This window comes from Mus musculus, chromosome 10 (assembly GCF_000001635.26).
Source record: "Mus musculus strain C57BL/6J chromosome 10, GRCm38.p6 C57BL/6J".
Classification (NCBI taxonomy): Eukaryota; Metazoa; Chordata; class Mammalia; order Rodentia; family Muridae; genus Mus; species Mus musculus.
The window spans coordinates 74,489,025-74,515,200 of NC_000076.6; the positions used below are offsets into that span (position 1 = coordinate 74,489,025).

Genomic DNA, 26,176 nt, shown 5'->3' on the forward strand with positions numbered 1-26,176 from the left:
CTAAAGCCTTCAGGCTTTGAGGACAAAGTCATGATAAGAATCTATCTGGCCATTGCTCTTTTAGCTTTCTTTTCTATATGTCTTTGTCAAGACCAACTTTGAAAAACACAAATGTTGTTCTCAATAAATAATGTAGTGTTTCCTACTATGTCTGAATATAAATATTAACTACAGATAGATTCTATTAATAAAACTGTAAACTTAGAGAACAAAACATTGCCAATTATCTGGTACCAAAATTGCAAGAAGTCACAAGACCTATATGAGGGTTAAGGTCTTCAAGAGATTTCAGTCAACTACAGACTTTCTGGTTCTTTCAATTCTTTGTTACTCTGAATTATAAAGGAGATTTGACAATCTCATAATTTATTGTTTATGGATAGAATCCTACCTATGAATCAGTGAAATGGGTTGGGTAGAATTCAGTACAGAAAACAATGGTTTGGCTTTCTACCAGAACTCCGAAAATTTGGAAGATAAAACCAATACTAGCAAATATGAGCAGAAGTCATTTCTTTGGTTGATGCCAACATCCAGGGGTGATGTCCAGGCTTCTTGGGGAAAACTTGTTCCCAACAAATGATTTAATGAGAAATTCTTCCTTTATCTCAAGAATTTAAGCTGAATTCTTGATGATCATGGCACCATCTCCCACTGACCCTACTGCTTTATGTCTACTGGAACTGCCCCTTACATTACTCAGTCTCCCAAGAGAGAAACTCAAGAGACAAGAATGGCTGAGCATTTGAAAGCCACACAATTGTCTCCTGTGTAAATCAGTAGTGGAGATTTGAGAAAGCTGGGTGCCAGCTGGGTACCAGGGACTTTCAGCTTTTATCTTTAATTCTGTTTAGTCCACAGCCTATGGGATAGCACCAACTACTCTCCAGACAGGCCTTTCTCCATTAGAGAATCCTCTCAGGAATTCTCAGCCTCACACCCAGAAGTATGCTGTCCTTGTCTCCTGGGACACCTCAATCTATCCAAGTTTAAAATAAGATTAAACATAGAGTGATTTAATACACCAGCATGATGATGATGTCGCTCAGTTCTGACCTCTATCCTCATCTGCCTTCTATTTTTCCCTAAAACAAAGCTTTTAAAGAGCTAGAGGTAGTTCATTGCTCAAACATATCCCATCCTCACAAATCTTTCCAAATTAATTTTTGTTTGTTTTAATTATGTCCCCCCACTGTGCAATGAATAAAGTTCAAGTTATAGCACCTACATTGAGTGTCATAAATTATTAATAATTTCTCACCATTTGCCTTGCATTTAAAAGTAGAATTACTTTCTAAAATGATTCTCAAACTTTTCTCATGTCACAGATGGCTCAATCTAAATTGCTCACTTGTAAAGAGCTTGCCCCTTTCAATCTTGAAACCAATGTGACTGTTAGGGAGTTGTTCATATATCAATACTACAGTAACTGGATTCATTTTCTCAAATTATTTCTGGTCTACTCTTAGACCCTTTGTCCATCTCATTATTCCTTCCCTCTAGCAAGTAGTATGACTAAAGCTGAGTTAAAAACCTTGTGTGAGAGAGTATCTCCATACTGTATTATCCATTATTGGTAGTTATCCTGACAGGGTTTAGGGCAGTTTAGGAATGAAAACGCCATGTAACTCAAATCAACACCTAATTACCCGGTAGAATCAATACTTTTAACGCTTAATTAGCCAAACAGATTTATGTCTCAATAATAACACAATTTTCTAGATGCCAATAAAATAATTTCAGAGCCAAATAATGATAAAGCTTTCACACAATTATTCTAACCTTTTGATAACACCACGTCAGCCTCCATTCTGGTTCTCCCTTTCCTCCTCAGACCTTCTCTCTGTCTTCTCCACTCCTTGCCCCGCCTCCCTTCTCCTGTCCAATCACAAGCCTCCCACTGCCCTAATGTGATTGAACAGGAAATATTCTGCAACAGACATCTTTCACACAAATACAGAAAATTCTATAGTTACTAAAAGTGTAGTCCACCTCTACCTCATGTGGCTGTAGCCTCAAGACACAACCTAAACGACAGCCCATCCATGCTTGATAAGAGGGTTTCCATTTTTCATTGTTTAGCATCTCTTAGTAAGTTGTTACATTGCCATAGAAAATTAATTTAGCATGTCTTTCCATTAACTTATGCAAAAATACTAAAATCCTGGTCATAGTTAAGGTTGTGTGATTGTCCAAGAATGAATTGACTCCTGTAGGTCAAGTGTGTTAGCACCATGAAGTATGACATTTGATCTTCATCTGAGGATGGCAGACTGAGTCGCTGTGCATACTCTGGGATTCACTTGTCTTCAGGTTGAGAGTAAATATCATGGAAAGGTCAATATGACTAAGATAGGCCGTGCCGTCTAAATGTGAATTGATTCTGAGTGGAAAATGCAGTGTCTTACTCAATTTGTATAAAAAAATTATTTAAAAAAGTATTTTTTAAAAAGCAATTATTTTGAATTTTTCCAAAAAATATGGTGCCTATATAGATATAGCTTTGTTATTCATTTATGATGGAGATATGGCAACTTTTATTGTTAAATATCTCTAATTTAAAACTATAGACAATTAAAAACTGTATATACTTAAAAGTATAATTCCTATGAAAATAAAAATTAAATTTATCGCTGTATGTAAGAAAAAGATCAAATGTTTTAAATATATTTTTGTTATTTTCTTACATATTTTGTTAACCCTAGAGAAATGTTCTGCTTCTACTACTATTCAATTTTAATCTATTAAACCTAAATAAAAGATAATTATACATAAGAACATCCTGACATTTGCAAACTTCAAATACTCTTACCTAAAATATAACCTTCACAATTTCCATATTAAAATTAAAAATCGGTATGTCAATGATTAATGTAAATTATATTAATCACTAGTGACAGTAAAACTTATATGTAATTCATATTTAACTCAATCTGAACAGTTTTTGAATTGGGAATATAAATTATTATAACTCAAGAAGAATAGTCTACCCTCTTTTATGTAAAAATGAGCAAAATTATAATTTATAATCAGAGATATCCCTTTTATATACTATACTATACTATAAATAGTAGAAACAATGTTTCTACTGTGAAAAAAATGTTTTTATAGCATTTCAGTGAGGTTTCATTGGACAAGAGAATTGCAGTTCTGTTGTACTAAGGGACACTGCTATCATTTATGGAAATCTTGATTTGCAGAGTTAACGATCTTTAGCCATCAAGGATAAGCTTGTAGGGAGAAAAAGATTGAAAAGACTACAAAAATGATAGGGAAATCTATGAAAACTTCCAAAAAAATAGAGTGCTACTGGATGGCTAATGCTGCTCGGCTTTAGTGTAGATCTATTGTCCAACATGAAATCTCATATTTCCTGAAGATAAACTCCCATATCTCCTTCTGTCTCTACCCAAGTCTTTCCTTAAGCATAATGGAGTTTTTCTTTATGTTTGAAAAAAAGGCTTGGGACCTTTGGAAGGAACCCGCACATGTTCTCTGCCACCTGGAACTAAAATTCTTTGTATCTTCTGAGGTGTAGATGGTTTACAATCTCTGCTTGTACCCCTTATTTGGAATTCACTATTTGGATGATCTTTCTCTGTGTTAAATCTGTAGGTGTCCTGTGTCAGGGTTCTGTAGGTGAGGTTCTGACTTGATGAGCTTAGAGATTCAGGCGGGGACAAACTGTAAGACTTATGAGCAATATGAAGGGCCTTATTTTTGTTGGGGTTCACAAATCACCACACGAACTGTACAAACATTGATCTCAGTTAAGCAAGAAAAGTTTATTGAATGCACACCCTAAGACTGATCGATCAGAATTACAGAGGACTTGGAAACCAAACTGTAATAGATGCTTGTCTTGGAGCAGACTTGCTACTGAAAACAACAACAACAACAACAACAGCAACAGCAACAGCAACAGCAACAACAGCAACAGCAACAAAAACAGGTTCAAACGTTCAGAAGGCGAGGAGGGAGCAGTGTAACATTTTGGCTTACTGGGCAGAGTATTATCAGTTGACCTTTAAGCTGAATGGTTCTAAGTAAAGTAAGAGGAGTGGTGGTCAGGAGACTTTCAGAGTATTGAGATAACAGCATGAGTAATACAACCATAGCTCTTTGACCTATTAGTAGGATTTTTTAGTGGCAGCTCAATAGTGGATAACTTAATTTCATCTTTTGGACAGAATGGAGACTGAATACAAAATGTCTACAGTTATGTTAAAAGAAACAGGCCTCAACAATTTTCTTAGTTACTACAAGAGAAATCAGGAAGGTGTTAACTGAGAAGAGTCATAATTACTGCTCAGTATGGGAGTCAGATTGTCATGCTGAGTGTGGATTCACATCACAACAGGACTTTCCTTTCGATTCATAATGGTAAAACCATTCATCCTCAGTTTTCTGTGGTGTGCAGTGGCTGTGCCGTTTAATTCATCTTCCAAGGGATAATTAAATTTTTTCTTGTAACTTTTTATAAAATGGTTATGTTCCATTAAACAATGCACAGAAAACAAAAATCACATGCATAAAAATTACATGATAGAAAAATATATATCAGGCAATTGCAAACAAGGAAAAAAAGAGGACTATTATGTAAAATCAATGTTATATAATTCAGAGGCAATTTCTGAGGCTGTATATGGCCAGTCTCATTAAATAAAATATAAACTTAAGAGAGATGGTAAAACTTCCTGCTGATTCTAGCTTCATAATGCCCAAAGCATAGTACTTTTCCATGTAAAGAGACACATGCCATATTAAGCTAAGATGGTAGGCATGAATGGGTTGCCATGGATAAACTGAATCATATGATCACTGGACTCTCTCTTGACACCTTTCATTTGTGGGATAAGCTCTGTAGCTTTGATGTCTGTTCTGTTTCCTGGTCTGTATGAATGGAGTCTTGCTCACTGCACATTTTTCCTCTGTGTGTGTAAGTTAAATAGAGGAATTTTAATCCAGCAACACAGCTACTATGGCAAGGGATCACATCCAAAATCCTAGGGCTGTGCGACCCAGCTGAAATACAGGCACACCCTTAGTACACATCTTTAATACCTCTCGCTGGAATACAGGCATGCTTTTAGGAAACACTTTAATACCAATGCCATCTAATTGAGGGGCAGACAAACTGACAAGTCAGAGAAATATTTGACAGAATGAATCGGAGATAAGATACGCCCAACTCTCCCCAGGACAGAAAAGAGAAGCTACTTAAAAGCAATGCAGGGAGAGAGAGAAAGTGGAATCAAGTCGAATTCAGTGCCGTTTGGCTGAATAAGTTGAGCTCAGTTGAGTTTGATGTAGTTCAGTTGAACGCATTGGATTCAGTTCAGTTCATGCAATCAGTGCTTCAGGGCAGTTCAGTTAGTGGAAGTCAGAGGTGTTTCACCAAGCAGAGCAATTCAGTCAGAAGCCAAGAGAAGCCGATTTGAATCAGTCAGCTTAGAGGGATGTTTGAGACAGAACAGCTGAGTTGAACCAGCCAGCCAGAGTTCAGAAAGAGTAAGTCTATTCAGTTGTAAACCTTGGAGGATGAAACATGCTATGCCGAGGTTAGCAGAAAGAGTCTTCCTCCCATTGTACTAAATCTGTAGGTGTCCCACTTCAGGGCTGTGTAGGTGACGTTCTGACTTGATGAGCTTAGAGATTCAGGCAGGGACAACCTGGGAAAAGACTTATGAGAAATATGAAGGGCCTTACTTTTATTGGGGTTCACAAATCACCACATGAACCTTCAACACCCTGGCTTGCAGAAGATTAGGTTGTATGGAGGTCAGACGCATCCAGGTCCAGGCCAAGGGATAATTAAACCAGAGAAGGAATTACTCTGGGCTCAACACAAGCCATGGATTCATAAAGCTTGGGTAAAGCTCTCATCCCATCATCAGAGGAAATAATTAAGATATTTATGAGTTATATACCACTATATAACTATTCTTTAAAATATGATAGTTTCAAATAGCCACTGGCTCTTTCTTATAATCCATGGGTTACTTAGATATAATTTGTGCTGATCCCAGAGTTCACATTTGATGTGATTAATTAAAAAAAAAACAGATAAATAAACAAACCCAACTTAGTATATTAATCACAGAAAAATAACATGCTGCTGTAATAACGAAGAGGTCCAGAGCTCAGTCTAAGCTCCATGTTGCCTAGGAAAATGAAATTGATTAAGAGCTGTGCTGGAAAGGTCTGGCCCTGTTTGCTAGTAAAAGTAGCTTTACAATGAGAAGCAGAGCACCCATAAAACAGAATAGCCAGGGATGGGACCAATAACAAAATAGATACATGTTTTTCTGATGACATTGTGTCAAAGCATATCCCCCTGATCAGTAGCAATATCAATGTCCTGAATTGTCAATCTTGCAAAAAGCATTTCTCTTAAAGATTTTAAAGAAACAATTTACAATGTCACATTTTCTAGAAAGAAATTTCCTTAAGTTTAGTTAAACTGGGGCACTTTAAGATTTTCTCCATTCATGTACTTTGCTGCCATATAGGACTGAGTTTTTAGAGGCTGCCTGGACATTTCTCCTCGAGTTGCCTTCTGTCCTTGATAAATCTGTATCAAACGATTTCATATGCGACCATGGGGCAAACCAGAAGCCTCAGTACTTCTTCAGTGTTAGATGCAAAGTTGCACGATATCACCCCAGGCTTAATATACTTGCATACCCTAAGTAAACATGTACATCAGGAATCAAGCCCAGTAACTGGGGAGCAAAGCAGCCCCTTCTCCATGGGATGGACAGGAAAAAAAAGAACCAATTTTTCTACTGACCCGTAAGATTAAGAATATGTATGATCTGTTTTGATATCTTTTGATGCATGTATACATTCCATAATGTCCAAGGCATTTGACCCTGTCTATCTCATGTCCTACCTTCCTCTGTTGGGCAAAATAATAAAAACGATTTGTTAGAAATCATTGCCAATTATATGAACAACTGTCAAGTGCATTTCTTTCTTTCTTTCCTTCTTTCTTTCTTTCTCTCTTTCTTTCTTTTTTCTTTTTTCTTTTTTCTTTTCTTTTTTTTTTTTTTTGAGTGATTCTGTTTCAGACCTTTTGGCCTAACTCTACATCAAGAGACAGAGTCCCTGTTTCAGTTCTGTCACAAGGAAGATATTTAGGACCCAGAGATATATAAGTGATTCCCATTTGCTTGTGAATATCTAGCTATAGTCTAAAGGGATACATTTTTCTGAGTCTTCCATAATTTCCTAAGTAATTGTCTATTTATTAGGCAAGCCTATCACTACCAAAGTGTGGGACCAACTGTATCTTCAGTCTTTGTTTCAGATTATTGTAGTCACTTACAGGCACACAATACATGTAAGCACTACATGACTCAATATAGAATAATGTGTTTGAATGCTAAATGATTTTCTTCTTATTCTTTTTAAATTTTTGTGTCAACTTCTAGGCATATTGCCCTCATCCTCTAACAGTTGTATTAATGAGTGGAGGCAAAAATTATCTATGGGTGGTAAAAATAAGAAAAGAGAAAAATATGATCTTTATATAGGTGTGAAATAGAAAATCAGAGAACACATAAAATATTTTATAATATCAGCTTGCTAGACATACTTAGTCTGTGTGTGTGTATGCGTGTGTGTTCCTAGTATGTACAAGACAAACTCACACGACTATGTATTTAAGCAAATTTTTCGCTAAATGTGACTCATAAGATTGGACCATCCAGAGACTGGCCCACCTGGGGATCCATCCCATATAAAACCACAAAACACTATTGCATATGCCAGAACAATTTTGCTGACAGGACCCTGACATAGCTCTCTCTAGTGAGGCTATGCCAATGCCTGGCAGATACAGAAGTGGATGCTCACAGTCATCTATTGAATAGAACACAGGGCCCCTAATCAAGGAGCTAGAGAAAGTATCCAAGGAGCTAAAGGAGTCTGCAACCCTATAGGAAGAACAACAATATAAACTAATCCCCCAGAGCTGTGTCTCTAGATGCATATGAAGCAGAGGATGACCTCGTCAGCCATCAATGGAAGAAGAGGCTCTTGGTATTGCAAAGATTATATGTCCCAATACAGGGAAATGCCAGGGCCAGGAAGCAGAAGTGGGTGGGTTGGGGAACAGGGCAATGGGGAGGGTATAGGGGGCTTTATGGATAGCATTTGAAATGTAAATGAAGAAAATATCTAATAAAAATGCCTTTTAAAAGATTGTGATGTCAATAATATGTAAAAATATATGGAGTATCTCCTATGTGCTAGGAATAAGGAAATTAGTGCCTCTTAGTATATATATCTAACAAAAATATTAAATAATATTGTCTCATTTTATTGACTCTTTAAAATATTAATAATATGAAGGCCATAAACAATTTTCCTGTCTGAAAACCTCATAACATCAGAACCAAGGTCTCCTAGAGCTAAGAAGAAGCATGCATTGCTTAATTCTGACATCTTTGTGGATGGAGAACCAAATAATGTTAACCAGAGAGGGAAAGGGAGGGAAACGGAGGCACCAGGAAGAAAGGTCCAATGTTTTTCACACTCCGCACCTGAAAACCTTTCCCAGAGTGGTTCCTGAGCCTCCTGGACCACAAACAACTCTGGAGTATGTGTCAGGAAATGCAAATACTGATATAACTAACTTCTGCAGAAGATTCACTTAGAGTTGAACTTTGAGAACCAATGGCTAGGAGAGATTCAGATAAACCCCATTAATGAGAATATTCTCATGAAATAAAATGAAAAACACATATAGTTATTATAAATGACATTCTTACTTTGACAATAATTTGAGAAATCCCTTGAAATTCTCCTCTCACATCTTCAAGCTGAAGGTGCCTTGTGAATGTGAACAGAGCTGAACCTCTTATGAAGGGCTTCTGCCCACTTGGTCCTTTACTCCCTTTTTATTTATAATTCACCCTGAGAATCATGGGATGCTGGTGTCTCTATAGCTTCTTGTCTTGGCACCATTTTTCTTAGTTAAACGTGTAGAATTAGGTCACCCTGGCACAATTACCACAAGGTTACACCTAATAGGAGTTCCAGTGGCTGTTTATTTCTTCTCCTTTTCATTAAATTTTCTCATAGCAGATATAAAAATGGTTCCTTAATTGGTACTGATTTGCAAATATATTGAATTCCAACATGACAAAATAAATTAGATTTGTGTCTGTGTAGAAGGCGAGCAATAGAGCCAGATTGGAACCGCTGAACTTTTATAACATCTATTTACAAACACTTTCAAGCCTTAAACTGCACAGCATTTAAAATAATTAGAAGCTTTGTTCAGCATGCATAACATTTACTTTTATTGGTACTTCTTGAACCCAAATATAAAACAATGAAATAATTGTTTCATCTCTATTTATACTGTAAAAATAGGATCTAACATTTGGATACCACAAATTATGTTATTCTAGTATAGTTATTATCTAGATGATTCAGATATTTTAAAACGTTTAATTGAAAAAATTATACTGCTACATATTTTCCAAAATAATTAAGCAAACTTTAATTTGTGACACTAAGAAAAATTATGTTGTATATTTCTTGCATCTAAATTATTATAAAACTGGTAATTTTTCTAGTTCAGGCTTTAGTTACAAAGATTTGTTTGAAACAATACATTTAGAGTTATTTTGATCAATTTTTTTCTGAGTAAATCCCACTGCTGTTTTGATATATTCACGTAATGAAGCACTATCCAATAAGCAATGAAATATAATATATTATGCACCTGCTTGGGAAAGTAAGGTATATGTGTGAGAAGAAAGATGATATTGCATGCCATTCTACTTATAACTTTATGACATTCTGGGAAATGTCATAGACATTTTATACAACTGGAGGTTCAGTAGGAGAGAAGGAACAGAAAAAAATAGGGGATTTTTGAGATCACCCTAAAGGAGAGTTCTTCCATTGCCTAGGACAGCAGAGGTCCTGACTGTGCTAACAGCAGAAGCAGCCATGTAAATTCACCAACACCACCCTGCAGCGTGTGCTGGACTGCACTGTGGTCTGCTTGAGTCTAAGACAGAGCTCACTCTCACACAAGTCATGAGAACGCAGTTAGTAGCCCTCCTAGCAGCTGGGGAGTGACCATATCAATGCCTTCCACCCCAATTTCCATGTTAAATAATGTTTCAATTTTTTAATTGCCTTTCTTTGGCAAAAAAACAATACACAATAGAATATTGTTCAGCGTTAAGAAAAGCAAAATTATGAAGTCCTTAGGCAAACAGGTGTAACTAGAAACATTCTGAGTGAAATAACCCAGACCCACATTTTGGTTTTGGTTTTTTTGGTTTTGGTTTTTTGTTTTGTTTTTTTTTTTATAATTTGTGAATGTTAGCTTTGATCTTCAGATATGTGTGTTTAATTTTGAATACCCACAGGGGTCAGGGATTGCTAAGGGGCCATGATAAGAGAAGCCTTTCAAGGGAGGGCATATGGTATAAAGGGAAATAACAGAAATGGTAGGGTTAAGTGGGGGAGAGGGTGAGAAGACCGAGTATAGTAGGGATGAAGGGGAGGGATAACTAACACTAGAAACCTTTTGAAAAAGCAATAACTAAATCTGCGACTATAAAAGATTTCTAAAATATATGCCTACATCCACATGGATAAGAGGAGTTTAAATGGAGTTACCCTATAACAGGGGAATAATGGCTCAATTAGACACTCCACGCCAATGAATAATTCCAATATCAGGAATGGGTTATCATTCTTTGGGTTATTCTTCAAGGGAGTGCAATAGACCCCCAAATATTGCAGGCCATTGGCATTGCTCTTGTTTACCCTGCAAGAGGAGGGTGAGACCCTGTAGCTAAAGATATTACATCCTTGAGTCACAAAACACATAGAAATCATGCTGAGACCAACCTGGAAGCAAGCCTTCATATAGCTGAGGAATGGCAATTGATAGTTGCTGTAAGAGGAAGAATCGGTTTTCCTTAAGGGTGTGATCCCTGATAGGTTGGCCATGCTCAGATAGTTGGCCACACAGTCAAGCATATGCAAGTAGCACAAATTGGACTTGATGGGATTTAAAGTGGAGGGATGGAGGCAGAGTTTGGTAGAGATCAGAATGGATCTCAGCGGGGCTGAGGGTAAGTATGAATAAAATATATTGCATTAAATTCTTGAAAAACATTTAAAACTTAAAAAAAAAAAAAGATCAAACCAACCACAGTGATGCATTCCTGTAATCCCAGCACAGAGAAACACAGAGGTGTGAAGATCACATCAAGACTAAGGCAGCCTGAGCCACAGAGAATTCCACACTAACTAGATTATGATCCAGATACTATTTTGAAAAATAAATTTAAGGATATCTAATAATGTATATTATAAGAAGAATTTCAGGTGTATGAGTTATAGTGGAAGATTTGTTTGAGCTAAGTTTTCTAAGGAGTCTTTTCTTTTTTTTTTTTTCCTGTAATCAATTGCTTCTGAAATTAAGCAGTGCATTTTAATTATATTTAATAGAAGGAAAGGAAAAAAGGATTCACCATAAACTATTAGTCACAGAGTGAAACTTGAAAAAAACTTTTTAAAAAATATGTGTTCACCCATAAATCAAATTTACTCACCAGATGCTATTAACAAATTCCCATTAGTTGTCAAAAGTTAAAAATGCATACAATTCACGCTTTAAATTTCACACTTCTTGCATTCATGAAGTTCGTCAATCTACTACAATATCTCAGTTTTGTATTGTCTACAGTTTTACCTCCATCCATCTTCATGGTGGCTTATACCCACCTCATTCAAACTGATTATAAATCTATGGCAATGCCCATGGGACTTCCTTCCGACTAATTTGTAGTAAATGCACTTCATATTCAAGTTATATTTCACTGCAGAGAGAGAATGTAATTTGTCAAAAGATATAACAGATATTTTTCCAGAGCATAGAACAATAATAAAATGGGCATGCCTGCAAATAAACAGAGAAGAATTGAAAATGTTTAATCTAATGTTCACTTATCATGGAGGTCCACTTAATTCTAGGAGGAGAAAATTAAATTTTTATAGCAGTGTTTGTTCTGGTAGAGAAACGTGTGCTGCTAAAACAGTTAAGGCAAAGGTTAATGAGCTGATATTTGTCTAGAAGTAAATTAGTTTTACACATTTACTACCAAGGAGAAGTTTAAATGCGTTATTGGCATGCATAGGATATAAATTCCATTATAAATCACGTCATTGATTTTTTCATGTATTAATTATTTCTATCCTGATTATTCAGTTAAAGTAGCAAAAATGAACACAGGATGTTCTTTTTGCGTGTAAACCCCATTCCTGGTGTTAATGCCAGGATACTCATTCCAGATATGGACTAGCTATGGCCCATTTTATGCCCTTTCACAGTGTTTAGTACAAATGTTGACTAGGGATATAGTCTCTTCTGAGGCTCACATAAACCTCCAGTGAACATGTGAGCTTGGATACACTTCGAAGCTCAAGAATATTTAGATGTATTATATTAAGATTTGAAGGTATTAGATCTTGAGGCTTAGGTTCATTGCAGGCTGATGCTTAAACATCACTTTTGGATTTTTGTCATGTTAAGAATTCCTCATGGTAGCTGGTATCATTCAGTCCAAGGAGGGATATTGTCAATAAGTTCTATTGGCTGTAGTGAAGACGTAACCTTCAACTTCCTGCCATACAGTCTACTCCATGATGTCATTCTATCCAGCAAAGTGTATAGTCAAGAGTATCTACTGCATGGAGTTACCTTATCCATTATGTCACTCAATCTCTTAGGTGACTTTCATGTTATTCTGGTAAGGAATTAATGGTGCATGAACCTATGAACACTTATGCACACATATGCACATACTATGCAATAAATGCCCAAACAAATCAGACCATGTCAAGAAACACTGATTACAAGAGATCAAGTCCTAAAACAATCCACATATACAAAGGACACTTGATCAAAACCTTCTAAATGTTAGAAACAGAACTGTCATTTATAACATTCAGCTGTCAAAGACCATTGAAGTAGAAACCTGTTAATGTAACCAATGTGATGAGTCTGCTATGAGATAATTTGTGTGGGCTGCTTTAGGAAGTGAAAAACTGGAAGAAAGTGGTCTAAAATCTATAAAAGGATTACTGTTTTTCAGTGGATTTTTGGGTCGATGCTATGTATTTCCAATTTCATTCTTAAAGTAAATGTTGCACTGAAATAGATAGGAAGGAAGAAACGGAAGCAGGGAGGAAAGGAAGAAAGGGAGGGAGAGAGAGAGAGGAAGGAATGAAGGGAGGGAGGAAGAGAAATAAGAAAGGAACAAAACAAGGAAGGAAGAGAGGAAGAAGGAAAAGGAAGGAAGCAAAGGAAGGAAAGGAGGGAGGGAGGGAAGGAGGGAAGGAGGGACAGAGCTAAGGAAAAAAGGAATGAAAGAAGGAAAGTAAGAAGGAGGGGCAGAGCTAAGGGAAGAAGGAAGGAAGGAGGGAAGGGAAGAAAAGAGGAAAGGATGGTGGAGGAGGTGGGAGGAATGAAGGAAGGGAAGAAAGGAAAGGAAGGGAGGGACAGAAATAAGGAAGGAAGGAACAGAGGAAGAGAGAAAGGAAAGAAGGAGAGAAGGAAGAAAGGAAGGAAAAAGGAAGCAAACAAAGGAAGAAAATGAACACCCCTTTTAACCCTGCAGACCTCCTCCTGTAAGTGAGCTTGCGGCCAGAGGGACTGTAGTTGGTGTCATTTCTGCTGCTGCCATTAATCAGAGCATCGTGTACTCCATTGTGGCAGGAAATGAGGAAGGTAGGTAACGAGTTTTGCCTTTGTTTTCTTCAAAAACCAATAAATGTAGAACCAGATGAATTCTTGATTGAACTATTATTTCCTCTATCCTGATGCCATCCTTGCCATCTTCAACATAATTGATGACTTGATTAATAGTTCTGTGATGTTAGTTAAAGCCATTGTGTGCCCTGATGGATGGTTAATATTCAATTATAGAAGCTTTTATCTTCCTTCTGTTGGTGATATTTTTGTGACATTTCTTTAAAATGAATAAGTTGTTCTTTTGACTGCAAAAGATAGTAATTTTCTAGACTCTCCTTTTAACAAGTCTTACCTCACATCAGACCAATCCCAAGGGAGTTGTAGGATCTTACATAAACATAAATGTCAAAAGAGACTCGCCAGCACTGACAAGCATATATGCTATATGATACAACACCCCAAACAGACAAAATCAATTAACGGGATTCTTGAGTTTTGTCTTCCAGCTGCTTTTTCAACAGTAGTCATTTGCTGGATTCTAGGGACAATATCATCCCCCACTCTCTGCTTCCGCATTTCAGCTGCTGTCCTCTGAGACCCTGGTCAGACTGGGATAATATGGGTAGCTGAGAATGTTTAATTGATATTTTATATATTAGTTTGAGTATTTAATTTAAAAGTGAACTTGCATGCTACTTGGCAGTCTGAAATAACAGTCCTGAGACTGTCTGGAGTGTTTCTGTGAGCACCTCTCACTACAGTGACTGCCCCTCTGGGAAGTACTCACTGACACCTCTTACTACAATGGCTGCCCCTCTGGGAAGCACTCACTGACACCTCTCACTATAATGGCTGCCCCTCTGGGAAGCACTCACTGACTGGCCATTTATTGACCCTCTTTTCTTTTCCTCCACTGCTTCACCTCCTTCCTGAAAGAAATGGAACCTTCTTTCCCCACTGCTCACAAATGTTTAAAAAAAAAAAAAGCTGTAAGTTTTCAACCTGTTCTGATGCTTGCCCTGTCCTTGGGTTTGAAGGTAGTAACAAGTCTGCATTTATCAACTGCTTCCACCACAGTGTGAAGCATTTTGTATAGTTTATCCATTTACTCATTCATCAAACAAAGGCCGGTTATGTGATAATGAGTCTCCCAGGCACTAGGAATATGGAAACAAGAAACAATCATGTTCTTTATGATCTTAGAATTAAACAGACCATCAACAGATGAGAAATACCTATTAAGCATGCATGTGAATAATAACTGTTAGGTGTGTATATAGAATATATCAAGGAATGGTCATTATTACTACAGAGACTGGTGAGGGAGGATATGGGGAAGGAAGAGGTGGGATATCATACAAATAAACATGTGTCTTTCCTTCCATTTAAAATTCTTACATACCAGCTTAAAAAACAGAAAGACAAGGGCAGAGATTTCTAAATGCCCATAATCATAAAGCACTTTGTAAAAGTGACCTAGAAGCTAAATTACAAACATGATCTTCGATGTTCTTAGCCAAGCACTAAAACTACAAGATTAGCCATGTGCGGTAGAGGGTTAAAACCAAATACCCAGCTAAGCATAATGCAATGGGCTTTTGTAAAAGAAGACTCCTTCTAAAGTAGGACCATCTAAAACCATAGTGACAGGAAGGTCACCAGCTACATACCTACGCCCAGCAGAGTCTCAAATAACACACAGCCAAAACTACCAAACACATCATTCAGGGAATGTATCATCTGGATAATCCCAGTATCCGTAATACACTTCCAAAGACTGAAATCCTATCTCCTTTAAGCTTGACTATTCTTCTGGATGACTCTAGTGCTTTTGAAACCATAATAGCTTTTAAAGAGAATAGCTCCTTACCATGTGAAGAATCTAATGAGTTGTATGCTGGATTCCAGACAAGTTTGGAATCAACAATGTCACTGGGGTCATCTATGTGAATTCACCATTGGATTACGAGACAAGGACCAGCTATGTGCTCCGGGTACAAGCAGATTCTCTGGAAGTGGTCCTTGCCAATCTCCGAGTCCCTTCAAAAAGTAAGTTACATTGCTTAAAAGGTTGACAGTATTTCATGGTGTTTTGCTGTTTTGAGAATGAAATACCATACCATACAATACATACCATAAATACATACCATACAATGAAGCTCTCCCTTGAGACTGTGGGAACCTCTTTGGTTGCTGGAGAAGAACACCCACCCATCTTAGCAGATTGCATAGTGCAACTGGGGATGAGGCAATAACATACTATCTGCAGATGCTCTATAAAATACTGTTACTGCTATCTTCACTTGCACAATTTCATTAGTAAATGTTCGCATCTCCCTTTGAAAGGCTGTGTGTGTGGCTAACAATACTGCAATGGATGGATGGATACTAAGCAGTGCCTACAAGAAAACCAAGAGAAAAGTTTGATCTAGACATGAATTTGATCCCAGGATCTCAGTTTGATTCCCCCATGGTGGAAGAAAAGAATCAATTCCTGAAGAGGAGGGGGGGAGAGAGAGGAAGAAGAGCAAACTAAATAAAAGTATATTTTCTAAATTAGTAATTAATTATAATATTCATGTAGCATCCCATTTAATTTCCATGCAATTCTATGTGATAATAAAATGACTGCCCCACTTTTAAAAATTAGTTTCAATGATGTGATGAAGTAACAATCAGTACATAAAAAATACGATGCAGCTGAAATAGTGAATGCTGAAATATTTCTTTGACCTGTCAGAGCAACATCGCTCCCATGGAAGAGCAAGCTGAAGTCTGTTTGTAGAAAGGACTGATAGAGATACTGGGAGATGTTACCAGAATGACAATAAATCCTCACATGTAATACTTTTGTACACTAAAGCAGTAAAGCTTTTTATTTATCCCATTGTGCAAAAAAGCATCTAAAACAGTGGTTCTCAATCCGTGGGCCAAGACCCCTTTGGAGATTGAATGAGCCTTTTACAGGGGTGGTAGATCAGAAGTCCTGCATATCAGATATTTACATTGTGGTTCATAACAGTAACAAACTTACAGCTATGAAGTAGCAGCAAAAATAATTTTATGGCAGAGGGTTACAACAAGGAGAAGTGTATTAAAGGGTTAGAGCATTAGTGAGGTTGAAAACCTCTGATCTAAGATATTCACCTTTTAGCTTGAGACCATATTTCAACATTATAGTGGAACATGACATTCATCAACATTTCTAGACTGGGAAAAGGGAGGGAGATGGAGAAATTGTTAGGAATTGTTAGAAAGCAAGAGCGAGAGAGAGAGAGCAAGATAGCAAGAGAACAAGTAAGAGCAAGTGAGTGAGAGTGAGAGAGAGACAGAGACATAGAGACACAGAGACACAGAGAGAGATAGAGAGACTGGTGCTGAGGAAAGGGCAAGGCAAGAAAAATGGGGGACATTCTATGCAAGCACATTGAGATGTGAATCTCCTGACACTGACTGCCACCAGAGAAGACTTTCATTTACCACAAACTTTACTTACCAAACTGGTGTGAGTGTCTATACAGCTGTTCATAAAGATACATCTAAGTTGTTTGAAAATTCAGGACACATAATATATTTAAAATTAAAGGTATTCAACTCTATTCAAAGGTAAAACTTCACTGCTGTATTTAAATTGTCTCAAAATAGTAGATTTTAAACATTATAAAATTGTTTATGTGTATTGGTGTTTCCCTAAAGGTCTGTCTGTGATACCATGTTCATGGAGAACCCAGGTGTCAAAGTCTCTAGGACTGGAGCTAGGGGTGCCTGTGAGCCACAGTGTGGAATCTGGAACTAGAACTGGGTCCTCTACAAGAGCAGCAAGTGTTCCTATCCACTGAGCCATCTCTCCGGCATCTTCCTTTGGGGTTTTAAAATCCTTAAAGGAGTCAGTGAGGTCGCTTAGCAGGAAAGGGCAATTGCTATCAATCCTCAGGACCCATAGTTGAGAAGACTTCTGCATTGTCCTGTGATTCCTCATTGCTGTGACAAAACCTCAGAGGCACACACCCAAGGAATTAAATGAATATAATAGAAATGTAGTAAATTGTAAGCATTTATGTATTTGGAGAAAGGTAGAAGAATCCTTAAACTATAAACTTATTTGGCTAAACAAATAGATAAAAATGCTAGAGAGGAAAGGTATTATATAACTTATTGTCTAAAACATAGACAAAATGTTCTGAAAGAAAGGCATTGTGTAACCTGTAAACACAACAAATGAGAAAAGTTATTTGAAAATTGTTAATTATCACTTTTCATTGAAACAAATAGCTTTAAAAGAAAAATAATTTACTGCACTCTCAAAGTACAGGATCTGGCATTTCCAAGGACTATCTATGATTTTCAGAAAAGAAAGATGATAAGTTCTCTATACAAATATAATACAGGTTATTCCCTTCCCTCTAGTGTACGTGTAAATGGAAAGTAATAGAAGCTTATGTGGTGCCCATGTATATGCTTGTATATGCCCTGGTAGGAATGTAGTGATGAGACTGCCTAACAAACTCATGAATTACATCTCAGAAATGCATGGAGCCTAAAGCATGTGTGCTTTTATTCAGTGCTTGCTTATTTGAATATTGCTATTAACATTTCATGACTAACCTTTGCCTTCTGTTTAAAATGAAGACACATGCATTTCCAACATTGTTCCACTTATTAATAACTGTTAATGGCCTGTAATCAATTCCTAGTCCATTAGCTATGCAAATAAGTAGCCCATTATGTAAATTGAGGTTAATTAATTAATTGTCTAAAGATTTTACTCTGCTACAAAATTAGCTACTCTATGGATTTTAACTCTGTCGCACATCATATTAATAAAAGCAAGAATCTACTCCACTGAAGTTGTACTGTATTGTGTGACTTCTTTATCAAGTCATTGTTCATAAAATAGCTTTCAATATGAATTTTATAACTGTTCTATAAATAGATTTAACATGTGAATGAAAATTAAATTATGCAATTATAGAGTTCATTTCACAGATTCAACATTACAGTTTAAAGCAGTATGGTCTAATGTTTTTCAGTCCTAGGATTAAGGTTGGGAATATTTCAATATCTAACTTTTATGAGATCATCTCAGTGAAAGAATAACATGGGTAACAGTGTCTCCTCAACTCCAGCTACCTCCCATCACAATGAAAATTACAATGCTCTAAAGCTTATCAGAAACAAAGCAATCCATCTTTAATATCTCCATGTCACTTCTTAAAGTTAATACCAACCCAAACTGCTCTGACCTCAAAAGCAATAAGTGGTTTTTTACTCTTGACACAAAAAAAGTATGACTATACCCCAAAACATAAACTCAAGTCCTTCAGAAAGAATGAATGACCACACCCCAAAACATAAACTTGATGTTCAATTCCTTCCTTGAAGTGGAATAGGGGAACTGTCAGGAGAACACATGTCTTGTTGTCAAAAGATCTATTTTTAATGAAGTAACATTAATGCCATATTCTGTGGATCACTGATGCTTTTGAAGACCATCTATCTCTATATAGTGTAACTTAACTCTTAAATACTGACTATTTTTAGCTATTTACTCTATGAATAATCTCGAAACACTTTATTGTAATTAACTAAATTAGATTCTAATATAACCACGAGTTTTACTCTCTGACTACTAACTTGTATTACTCAATCATCCTAAACAGTTTGTAACAGCAGCTATTAAAAGGACTGGGTCTAAGCCTTGTATTCTTAAATGAGCTGCATAGGCACAATGCCTATCTAGTAGTAACAAAATTAATTTAGAACTTCGTATCAGTATACAAAGATTTATATCAATGAAACCTTAAGCCTTTTTAGAAGGAACACCTGAAAAGGGGTCCCAAGGAAGACTTGGGAAGACTCTGAGTGAGCAACAGGAGGCAGAGACCAATGATTGATTTAATGGTATTCAAGAAGAAGACCTGAGGGGACACTGGATCAGCAATGGGAGGCTAAGGCCAACCTGAGGAGACTCTGTGTCAGCAGCAGGAGGATAAAACCAAGGATTGTTTTTTTGTTTTTTTTTTAATAATGTCACTTGAAACCTTGTTTCCAAAAACAACAACAACAAAAAGAAAAACAAAAATTTAATAAAAATGAAATAATTATCACTTTTTGTTTTATGGCCATGTGCATTTTCTGTTAGGGCTGTGTCCATGCATGTCTCATCTCAATAGCAAGAGAACAACAAACAACACATAGCAGATTCCATGAAACTCCACTGAAGCTTTTTATAAACTGCCAAGACTCAGCTTGTCTAACTTTTAATTCACTTTTTCTAGAGTTTTTGTTTAGAATAATCTATTACAGAGAAAAATAGGTGATAAATGATACATAGATAGATAGATAGATAGATAACCTCCTTAATTGATAAACATTATTTCAATTTCATTGATACTCTTTAATACTAACATAATAAATATACAAAGTAGTGAATCAAAAAATCCAAATAATTATAAGACATATTTAAAGAACACATTTTATAAACAAATTAAAAATAAACCTTAATAATATAACCTAAGAGCTTATAAGCCCACTGCTAAAACAAATGTGGGAAAGATGAAAATGGATCCTAGTAGTCCCCATCTGGTATACCCTTTCCTTTATCCCAGTAGATATCATACTTAGGTCTCCACATGTTCTGACTTCTATCCAGTCCCTGAATACTACTGTATAGTATCTGAATCTGATAGTTGTTCATTAACTGCTTATCATACACCAGGCAATGGAGCAGCATTTCAGGACACAGAAATTTAGTTATCAAAATTGCTGCCTTTAAGTTCCCTTTGGTTAAATAAAGAGACAAAAGAGATGCATAACTATTGAGCATGTAAGTGCATTGCCATCACTCTTAAGGTATGACCTATGCCTTAAGAGTGATGGCAATGCATGGGCAAAGTTTACATCATCCAGAAGAGTTCACCACTAGCATAGATGATCAAACAGCCCAACCTGTGCACTGCATCGTGAATAAACTAAAGAAAGTTAGAAGGGCAATTCCAAACACAGTAAATAAATACTAAAAGTGTGAAAAGTAATATTTTTCTAAGAAAGTGTAGTACTAGGACTAAGGCACTGAAAATCTAAAGAGATCTGTAATAAATTTAATGTAAATATGAAAGATTTTATAGAGCATTAAAGCAGGGTTGACTGCTGTCAAAGCCCATACTCACAGGGAGAAAGAAAAGTGTCAGGAATGAAATCATGAGAGGTTTAATATAAAACAAAATAAAATTATGAAGTTAGATTGCAATTCTTTCCTAAAGAACACTCGTCTTCATAAAAGAAGGAGTATGGATTCCATTTGACATTCCATCTTAAGTCCAGTGCTGGCAACTACATTAGAAATAGTGTTTCCTCTATGGGCTGAGTGGTGATCTCACATTGGAGACATAGTAGATAAATCTAGAGATAAAAAAATAGAGCAACTGCTATTACCAAGGCTGGACGTAAGGGTACTCCAAGCCACATCCTGATGCATGTAGCTGCCCAGCGTTGCACAACAGGAGACCTGTGAATATGCTGCAGGTACAACCTTAGGCCTAGGAGTGTAAAAGTTCTTGCTCCAAAATCAGTGAAAGAAAGAGACAGAGAGAGAGAAAGAGACAGAGAGAGAGAGAGAGAGAGAGAGAGAGGCAGAGAGAGAGAGAGAGAGAGAGAGAGAGAGAGAGAGAGAGAGAGAGAGAGAATTTATTATGACCCAGTATGAGCCAAATATGAATGCCCATGGTCTGGGAACACGGATTCAATTTGAGTAAGATGGCTCAGTGGAGCAAGGCACCTGCCAATGAGAGTCTGACCCCTGGATAGTGCATAGTGAAAGGAGCGGCGCCTCCCCTCCTCCTGCAAGTTATCCCCCGAGCTCCACAGGTATGACATGGATCTCTCATGACTACACACATACAAAATATATGTTATAAGTAAATATTTAAAATATCAAGTTCAATAGCACAGCTATTAATGAAACAAAGGGGATGGAGACTTTAATTTTTAAAAGTTGGTTTAAAGGGAGCATTGTATCAAAGTAAATATTTTAATTCATTTTAAAGTATACCTCCTAATAAATAATTATATTCTGCTTTTGATTAACATGTATTAATTACATGGTATGAGATTCAATAAAAACCATGTCCTTATGTTGACATCAATGTTTTTTAACTTCTACATATGAGAAAGAGAGTAGTATTCATCTTTTTGTGAGTGGTCATTTCCCTCGTGTCCATGCATTTAACTCTAAATAAAATTTCATTTTTGTATGGTGTGACTAGTACTCCATTCCATGTGTATATGGCAATATTTCTCTGCTTATGCCATTGATGGGCATCTGAACTGATGTCATAGCTTAGCTGTTTGTAAGCATGGCTTTGTTTGACGATGTCTCTCTAGCAGCGGATTTTATTTCCTGGCTTTGAACCTAGAATGAGCATAATTTGTTTTATATTTAGTCTAATTTTAATTTGATAGGAAATTCCATACCATTCTTCAAAATGACTCTGCAGTTTTACCTTACTATCAGAGGAGGAGAATTTATTTTCTTCTTTCTAAAATGTATTTTTATAGTAAAACTGTCTTTTCTCCACATCCCTGCAGGCATGTACTATATTTGACTTTTTGATAGTTCTGATTCTACCTAAGATGAGGTGGCATCTATTGTTTCTATTTCATTTCTCTGAAAGCTGAGCTATTTGTAATTATCTACACATTTTGCTGGTCATTTACTATGTCATTTGATCACCGTTTAGATTATTTTTATTGTTAAGGTTTTTAATTTTTTTTCTACTTAATATATTCAAATGATATATTGTCAGATAAATAGGCACATACAGTCTCCTAACCTGCAGTACTCTCTTCACCCATGGATGCTTCCTGTGCTCTAGAGAATCTTTTTAGCTGGAAGGCATTGCCTCTGAAGTTTTGCTTTTGTTTCTTGAGCAGTGGGGATCATGTCTCAATCATCACAAATATTTTTCCATAATTTTCTTCTACTTGTTTTATAATTTTAGGTCTTTAATAGTGTCCTTTTATGTGCTATCTTTAAGCATTTATTTATCAGAAAAAAATATTTTAAATCCAAAAATTAGAAAGGATAGTGAAACTCAAATTATGCTTTGAGTAGAGAGTTATGAGATGGGGTGTTTAGAATGCAGTATATACATGTATGAGATTGTTAAAGACATATTTAATTGATAATAAAATGTTAATGAAAGAGTGTTCTTTATATACTATGACCTATGTCCCTGTTCTGACTCCATCTTTAGTATGACTGTAAATATAGTGAGAATCGTCATAATTACTGAGCCCCATTCATGTAAAGTTTTTGTCAGAATTGCTAATATTGAGAATTACTAATATTGAGTAGGGTATTGAATTGAGTTAGGGCATTTCTAGCAGGCCTAGAACTGGTCCTTACCTCCAATAAAAACAAAACTGATATATACCAATAGCCTAAAAGATGCTGTGAATAAATATGCCCACTGAGTATTTTGTTCAATGCAAGAGTGAATCTGGAAAATTAAGGTCAAATTGTGAAAGGTTCGAGTTTCAGGCTGAAAGCAACCAATGTACATCACAGTACTCACCTACCCAAGGACTAGATGGCCATCTGAGCAGTTCCACTCTTCCCTCCCCGCACTGGCTACATTACAAATAGAGCCACAGCAAGTACTATCACCAGGGAAATGCACCATTCTTTCTTGTCACTTAGCACTCACTAAGGGGACAGCCCACTTGAGGGATTTCCTTCCTTGGAGTGAAGCCAGACCAGCTCCCCTGGTGTCTTCCACTCTGATCTCTAGACTTCCCCTTCCCCTCCAGCCTCATTCTGTCAGAATCCACATGTCTTTACTCATCTCCCATGTTCAACACTATCTTTGATCAAATCATTTTGAATGTGAGAGCATCGCATTTCTAATGCACTGCCGTGAATCTGACACCTCTTTAGTTTCTGTTCATGTGCTGTTTCTCTCTAGACCAGCCCAGTGACTGCTGAATTCACAGAGTAAAATAATATGTGTCCCAGAGCAGCTCTCCAGAGCTGGTAACCACAAGACCCTGTACAGAAATCTAAGACAGTATTTCTGCCACAATGATATCCATGTGCTTTATTTTTATGTAGCATAAAAGCACTAACATGAAGCTTTATAGCTGAGATGGATTTATATAATTCCATAACTGGAGTGGCAATTTTTGCTTTATTGTAAAATTATAATTATCTTTAAATGTCGAAGAAAAAAAGCAAACCTTTCTACAAACATGTCATCGTATTTTTGATTCAGTTAACTAGGCCTTCAATCAGGAATAAATGACAGAGCAATTAAGATAAGCTTAAACTGGTGATAAAAACAACTCAATGCTATTGATTTCATTTTATGGTTTTGCTTTAGGGTACAAGCTTATAATATATTTCATTTCCATGGCTTTTTCTCGTCTCAAACAGAAGGTTTGTGACAAACAGTGCTAATGACTATTTGTTACGGACTGATTTACAAAAGCATTCTTCACATAGCACAAGTAACAAAATTCAAGCTTGTCAGGTAGTACAGTCTTCAGCATAAAAATACCTAGGTATGGTGGAAGTCTTATGTTCATATGGCTGTAGTTCTAGATACATTACTAATAATTCATTAATTTCAATTATGGAGACCAGTTTAAAATAATCCCATGTCATATATAGCATTCCTATCTCAAACATTTTATGCATCTTCTTAACCAAGGACAGTGGTTAAAAACCTAAACCTTAGCATTCAGCCAGCAGAAGCAGGAGGATAATGAGCTTAAGATTAACCTGGGCTACTAGGTAGTTCAAGGATAGCCCAAACTGCTTAGAAGGATCCTGTTTTGTAAGGATCTGTGATTCACCAAAGAATGATACCCCAGACTCAAATAGTATGCAAAAGCATTGAGCATTTTATCTTGCAGAAGTGCAGCATGCAGGGGTCTAACATTTACCAAGATGAAGACATCCAGATGAGCTCACAGGCCTAATTTAAAGGAGATTAGAGGAATTCCTGGGAGGGGTAGGTAACCTTTATCTTGATAGGTCTCTTGGGGTATTGGAGTCTTTCAAATTTGCTAGGACTCTGGGGATATTCCAGAACTGTTGCTAGGGGTGGGGGGCTGGAAACTGTTCCTGGGGAAGTCTGGAAACTGTTGTTGACTTACTGCTCTTGCCTCAGGCCAGGTGGCAGGGCAGCTTCAGATGTCTGGGCAGCTTCTGATTGGATGCCCCTGGCTTGTAACTGACTTGCCTGGACTTGCCCAGTTCTGGGAAACAAGAGATTTAGACCTAGTCTCCTGAACTGCCAGTTTGAAGCCTGTCATGGAGTCAGCCTGCCTCTCTTCTCTCAGTTTCAAAAACTTAATGATAACACTGTTCAGAGGTAGATACTTGCCTAGCATGCACAATGTCCTGGATCTGATTCTTGGTACCAAGGAATAAATAATAAGAAGTATTTAAGAGATTAGTAATGCATGAAATGGCCTCCTCACTTATCCTTCAGAATTAAACCTGAATATAAAGACAAAAGATGTCATTTTCTTCCTTCTTAAAATTTCCTTAATTACTATAGTTAATAATTGTGTGTATTGTTGCTCTGAGCTTGTTGGCACACTGAAATGTTCCTCTCCTAAACTACATTACCAGCCCCATCTTCTAAGCTTTCTCTATGTTCATCCATGTTTAAATTAAGAAGCAAGTCAAGATTGTTTCTTGAATTAAAATATTTCTCAAACATATAACCTGATTCAAAAAATAATAGACAGCACAAATATTCTATTAATAGAGACCTAAATTATACATTGGGGTCTGTGTATCTCTGTGATCAGAAAGACCCTTGCTTCATGGAGACTAGGTAACCCAAGTTAATGCACACAAAACTATGTATGGACCTGAAATCCATTAAATAGTGCATAGAACTAAAACATCATTTCTCAAAATGGAAAACCAAAGCAACTGTCTAGACAATACAAGATAGATCACCATTATTTTCTTCTGAATGACATGAAGCTCTTGCAATTTATGAATAGGTATCAGTCATACTTAGTCTACAGATATTTCATCATGAACAGGTTTGAAAGTATTTTAGTGGTAGTGTGCTTGCCTAGCAGACACAAAGACCATCTACAGTCCCAAGTATCAGAGAAAGAAAACTTGGATCTGAACTATAAAATCAGGGTTACCAAGAGAAAAGGCAAATAGGCCCTTTGGCTCCATTTTGGATGCCTAATAGTGCCCAGATCTAGATGGAAACCCTTGACATATCTGTCCTTCTTTTGTTGTCTGAACCTCTGGGTCAAATTCCTTTCAGCCATGTGTGCAATCATGTTAACTGTCCCTTGAGGCAAAACTACTGCCTTCCTACTCTCTCACTAGCTATAATGACTTAAGCATCTGAAGCCATTCAGACAAGATGATACTTTTCCATTAACCTATGCCAGCAAATCAAT

General features: G+C 36.7%; 1 protein-coding gene across 35 annotated transcripts in view; it reads left to right on the forward strand.

The window, feature by feature from the left end:
- Pcdh15 (protocadherin 15) overlaps positions 1–26,176 on the forward strand; it is a 1,553,555-nt gene that overhangs the window by 1,392,748 nt on the left and 134,631 nt on the right. For 33 of the 35 annotated variants that reach the window (XR_001779427.2, XR_001779431.2, XR_001779430.2 and 30 more), the window contains 2 exons: positions 13,662–13,771; positions 15,644–15,784. Coding sequence is in view for 18 of the 35 variants with exons in the window: in XM_017313785.2 (XP_017169274.1) it covers positions 13,662–13,771; positions 15,644–15,784 (251 nt within the window). In the remaining 17 variants the exon portion in view is untranslated. Of the gene's footprint in view, positions 1–13,661; positions 13,772–15,643; positions 15,785–17,431; positions 18,577–26,176 lie in introns of those variants that run through there. The other 2 variants (NM_001142747.1, NM_001142748.1) reach the window with 1 other exon arrangement.